The sequence below is a fragment of the Charadrius vociferus genome, unplaced genomic scaffold, assembly GCF_000708025.1.
Source record: "Charadrius vociferus isolate BGI_N301 unplaced genomic scaffold, ASM70802v2 scaffold423, whole genome shotgun sequence".
Classification (NCBI taxonomy): Eukaryota; Metazoa; Chordata; class Aves; order Charadriiformes; family Charadriidae; genus Charadrius; species Charadrius vociferus.
Window position 1 is genome coordinate 1852439 of NW_009648149.1, and position 5311 is coordinate 1857749.

Consider the following 5311-nt stretch of genomic DNA (forward strand, 5'->3'; position numbering starts at 1 on the left):
TCCCTGGGGAGGGGGCGCAGCTCCCTGCGGTGGCTGCCCTCCATCCATCCATCCATCATCCATCCATCCATCGGAGGAGGAGGGGGTGGCAGGGAGCCCAGCCTCTCCTCCCCTCCCTTCCCTTCCCTCCCCGCTGCTGGCAGGCGGTCTCAGTCTCCTCTCGCTGGACGGTGGAGCTGATGGCTACAGGTGAATTCCTTTTCACTTATTAAGTGTGCATGGGATGTGTGCTCTGTGTGTGTGTGTGTGTCGTTTTTTCTTGCGTTACGGAGAAATAAAAAAGGATGGGAGGGGAATGACTCAATTGCTTATTTCAATACCGTACCGTAACATTACCGAGATGGTGTGAACGATTTCTTTCTCTCCCCTTGCTCCCCTCTTTCCTTTTCCCCCCCGCCCCTCCCTTCTCCGCAGGCCACCTCTGTGTAGGGGTGTGTAAACTCGAAGAACTCGGGCTTTTTCAGTTAAAATCTTCACCAAAAGGATGGGAGGGGAATGACTCAATTGCTTATTTCAATACCGTACCGTAACATTACCGAGATGGTGTGAACGATTTCTTTCTCTCCCCTTGCTCCCCTCTTTCCTTTTCCCCCCCGCCCCTCCCTTCTCCGCAGGCCACCTCTGTGTAGGGGTGTGTAAACTCGAAGAACTCGGGCTTTTTCAGTTAAAATCTTCACCGGTATCGCAGCGCAGCAAACATGCCTGAACAAAGCAATGATTACAGGGTGGTTGTGTTCGGAGCAGCAGGGGTTGGCAAAAGCTCCTTGGTGCTTCGTTTTGTCAGGGGAACTTTCAGGGAAACCTATATCCCCACAATTGAAGATACGTACCGGCAGGTAATCAGCTGTGATAAGAGCATCTGCACCCTTCAGATTACAGACACCACGGGAAGCCATCAGTTCCCTGCTATGCAGAGGCTGTCTATATCCAAAGGGCATGCTTTCATCTTGGTGTACTCTGTCACCAGCAGGCAGTCCATGGAAGATCTTCAGCCCATCTTTGAACAGATTTGTCAGATTAAAGGGGACATCCAAAAAATCCCAATAATGTTGGTGGGTAACAAAAGTGACGAGACCCAGAGGGAGCTGGATGCCAGCGAGGGGCAAGCGTTAGCCAGCAAGTGGAAATGCTCCTTTATGGAGACATCGGCCAAAATGAACTACAACGTGCAGGAGCTCTTCCAGGAGCTCTTGAATCTGGAGAAGAGGAGAACTGTCAGTCTCCAAGTGGACGGAAAGAAATCCAAGCAGCAGAAAAAGAAAGATAAACTGCAAGGCAAGTGCTCTGTTATGTGATTGACTTTGGCTGGACTTGCACCTCTGCATGGTGAAATCGGAGCATGGACTCCCACTGAAAATACATTTCTGCTGGAGATTTCAGACAAATCCATGTCTTATAGGGCTATTGCTTTTCTCTAAAATCTCTGCTGGATTGTTTTATGTGTTGGTTTTAAAGAGGATGGCTTCCTGCATGTGTATTTTTTTTAAAACAATAAATGTTCAATGTTAGCCATTACATGTGACTAGAAGTTTTTAATACAGGAAGTTTACAGTAGAGAAAAATGTCAGTCAGAAACAAACATCTCTATTCCTGTGAGTACGTACTAATTTTTAAAGTATTTCCAGCCTATTAGCTCGAAAGAAATCGTGGTATCTATAATGTGTATACTTGTTTTCAGGAATTTTGACCAGAGCAAATCTTTAACAAAGCCAGGCATTTGCACCGCCAATGAACATGAATGTGGCTCCAGATCCTTAGGTTTTTGACAGATGGGCTTCCCTACCCAAGACTCAGTTTTTCCATGGTAGAATTTAAGTTTTCCTGTGTGCTATGCAATTCCTGAGACTTCTGCAGTTCTGCGAGTGGTTACAGTTCTACCTGCATGTAATCAAGCTGTTTCCTTTTTTATCCCCTTTACTCTGACCTCCCTGTTGACTGAGGCTGGAGGTTCCACGTGCTTTGGCTCCAGATCGAGGGGTGATTTCTGGCATCCTTAAGCAAGATCTGCCTCCATCATGAAGGTAATCGGGCTGTTGTAGGTACTGGTTGAGGTAGTGGTTGGTTATCTTGTCACTGGTTATCCGGGTTATCCTAGCGCCTTTCCTTTCTCAACTGTCAGTCTGGTTTTGCATGTGGCTGAAACTGCTTTTGCAGTCTTCTCGGAGTTCTCTTAGATATTCCCCCCCCCCCCCTTATTTCATCCAAGTTACACAGGTTTTAGTTGAGATTTATGACAAGTCGGTTCAGGTAACGCTGCTTTGGGAAGAAACATCCACACCTGGAAGCTGCAGGTCTAAAGCAAACTCCTCCCTGACGGAAACTTTTAGCAGACACTTCCCACAAATGTAAGGATTGGAGACGTGGACTTAGTCTATCTTTCGTCTCCCTCCTGCTTTTTTTTTTTTTTTGCTATTGTTAACAAGACACAAGCATGATAAGCCTCGTCCACAGTGCATGGCTGAGAAAGATATCAAGAAAATAAGTGCAAGTGTGATCAGCCTGTGCTGTAGATCTCCTACTTTGGGTACGTATGAGTCCAAGCAGAAGACCGTTAAGGGCTTCAGTATTGCACTGTAGATTTGTTTTTTACACAGCAACTTAGTCTTGACGCAAGAGACATGGGAGAGAGGAGTTGCTGCTTTTTATAGCACTTTTCTAGTGAAGTGATTTTATTGTTGAAGACGAACAAAAAACGGAACAGGAGATGCTGGAAAGTACATACCCTTTCTTAGTTTGAAGCATTAGTGTCTATTAATAACTGCTGGTTTTCTACGTAAGATGCTACAGAAGGGCCTGTTCTCTCGGCCATTACTTGTTCACGTGTTGCCGACTAACGCACAAAGCCGTGAGGTTTGTATCCATGTTCATGTCTCACCTATGTGAACAACCCTCACACCCACTAACTCCTGATGCTCTGTTGTCTCCTCTGTCTGTCCGTGAGCGGCTTTTCCAGTCTCCTCCAGCTGTGCCTACACAATCTGTCAGTTTGGGGTCAGTGTGTGATGGGGGAGTTTGCCCCAGTCACAGTGGGGCCCTCACCCCATTTGATTCGTCTTATTCGTTATGATTTCAGAAACCCAAAAAAGTTCTGCCTGAGCGTTCGGTGCTGACTGAAATGTTACGCTTACTCACCAAAATAAAGTGTGGATTTGCCAGGCTGATACAAAGGCCCTACACTTGATTTTTCTTATGGGAGATGATGTCCCATGAGCTTCCCGTGCTGGAACGGTGGTGCTGCCGCTGCTGCGTGTAACCTTCGCTTCTGCTGCAGTCGGGGGTGAGTCAGGCTGAAGGGCGGCTGTAGAAGCAGCCGTAATGGCTCTCCTTGGAAATAACTCTGCCTTTTTCCTCTCTTAACTTTGTGCGTGGATTTTGATCTCTCTGTTCTTTCATTTCCAAGCAGTTATGCAATGCTTCTCTGTGGGTCGTTTTTGGCATCTGGCAATTATTACTGCAAAGACTATTTCAGTTCCTTTCCAGCCTTTGAAAACCCTATAAGTCATTTTATATTTAAGCCTTTTTAAAATGTCATGAGACCTAATAATGTCTCTACAACTCCCACTGCCTTCATGGAGATGCCTGTGCAAAGGCAGGGCAGCGCGTATCTGCAATTATTCCCACAGCCGAGATGTTCTGCAGTGTGTCATTATCACTGCGGCGCTTTCCGTGTGCGTGGTATGGAGATCGCTGGGGTCTGGGGTCCGGCAGAGCACAAGGAACAGCTAATATGAACAAAAGAGGCTCAGTCCTGCCTGCGCCCGGCAGAATGGCTGGCACGTCCCCCCCCAGCTGCCTTTGGTGGCTACGTGAGGAGGTCCCACGGGACTCTGTGGGCGATGGAGATGCTCGGGAGGAGATGTGGGGTGCTCCCGGCGGTGCGGGATGGTGGTGTGGGAGCATCAGGACCCCACGTCCCACCCCAGAGCAGGTTGGGAACAAGTGACGCCTGGTGAGGCGGTGTAAATCAGCTATGTTTTGGGTGTGCTAGATCAATGGTATCGTAGATTAAAACTGTATTAATAAGTGAATTGTATAATTATATTTGTTTCCATATAAACTGAAGTAGTCTGATTTTTGTCTGTTTGTAATCTATCATTCTTACAAGAAGGGAAATTTTTTGCAATTGAACTGATGCCTGTCAAGATGTTGGCTATTAAAAGTTCCGTACAAATCTAAATTACAGGGCAGTATCGTCACGATCTTCCAGGGAGCTATGTAGAGAGCTCCTATAATTAGTAACAGAGTGAAAAATACCATATTGCTCGGGGACGCTCGTTAATCATTACGAAACAGTGGCCACATTCCACTTGTAAATGAATGTTAATTCATAAACCTCGTATTCGGATCTGCTTCCTTGTACCCCAGATCTGGTGGGTCTGTGTGTGCTGGCACAGCCGGTGGCATCGTTCCTCGCGTGCTCTTGTAGCCAGTAGTCTTGGGCTAATGTCATTATTCTGGAGCGAGGGCATAGCTGTAGAATCATGGCCCTCGGGCTAACTGCAGAATAGCTGAAGAGCCATCGTTTTGAGGGACTGATAGGTAAGTTTTTGCTAAAACCGTGCTTGAAGTAATAAGTGCCTCCTGCAGATAGCGTTTGAGGAGTTCATTGCACGCAGGCTTAAGTTTTATTTCTCACGTAGGAGCATTTTGCTGAATTAAAGGAATAAGGACTTTTTTTTAGCAGCAACATGGAATGAGTGGAACATTAATACGGGTTTTCCTTAGATCTGCGTTTCAGAATCTCAAGTACTAACGTGTTTTGTAGTGTAAGGAGTATATGTTGGAAGTTGCTTTAGCCTTTTTTTGAATACGTGCAGTTTTAAAAAGTGAACAAATCTGTGTTGTTGTGTTTTTGTTGTGGTTTTTTTTTTAAAAAAAAAAAACAACAAACCAACAAACCCAGCAAACAGAAGATACTCTGATTAAAGACATGCAGGTAAAATTGTTTGTCTGGAGTAAACAAGCAGTCCTGATGTCAGGTGCAGCTCCTGTATTGTGTTACAGGCGTTGTCCGTAGCTGCTGTTTGCCGACAGCGTGCTTTTTCATGAGGCAGTGCCAACGTGTTTTTTTTATGGAGCTATTTATGCAGCCTGTAAACCGTTCAGCTCAGACACATGCCTTGACACGCTGTTTGTATCTGGCAAGCAGGATGGTAACTCACTAATTCTCCAGTTGGTTGTTTTTCTCTTTTTTTTTAATTTTTTTTCCCCCCTCATTCAATCAAACTTCATTCAAACTCGTTGTTTTTCTGAAACGTTCTTCAGGAGTTCAGATGTGATAAGGTCATGGAAGACACCGATACAACTTGTT

At 45.7% G+C, this 5311-nt stretch overlaps 1 protein-coding gene across 1 annotated transcript; it reads left to right on the forward strand.

Moving 5' to 3' along the window:
- The first annotated feature begins 121 nt into the window (after positions 1-121).
- Positions 122-1515, forward strand: DIRAS3 (DIRAS family, GTP-binding RAS-like 3). The gene is made up of 2 exons (XM_009883963.1): positions 122-189; positions 615-1515. Exon 2 carries the CDS (start codon positions 699-701, stop codon positions 1293-1295), a length of 597 nt encoding a protein of 198 aa, XP_009882265.1. The 5' UTR covers positions 122-189; positions 615-698; the 3' UTR covers positions 1296-1515.
- Positions 1516-5311: the final 3796 nt, after the last annotated feature.

Excerpts from the sequence above, each read along its gene's own strand:
- DIRAS3 (XM_009883963.1), top strand. The coding sequence starts at position 699 with ATGCCTGAACAAAGCAATGATTACAGGGTGGTTGTGTTCGGAGCAGCA.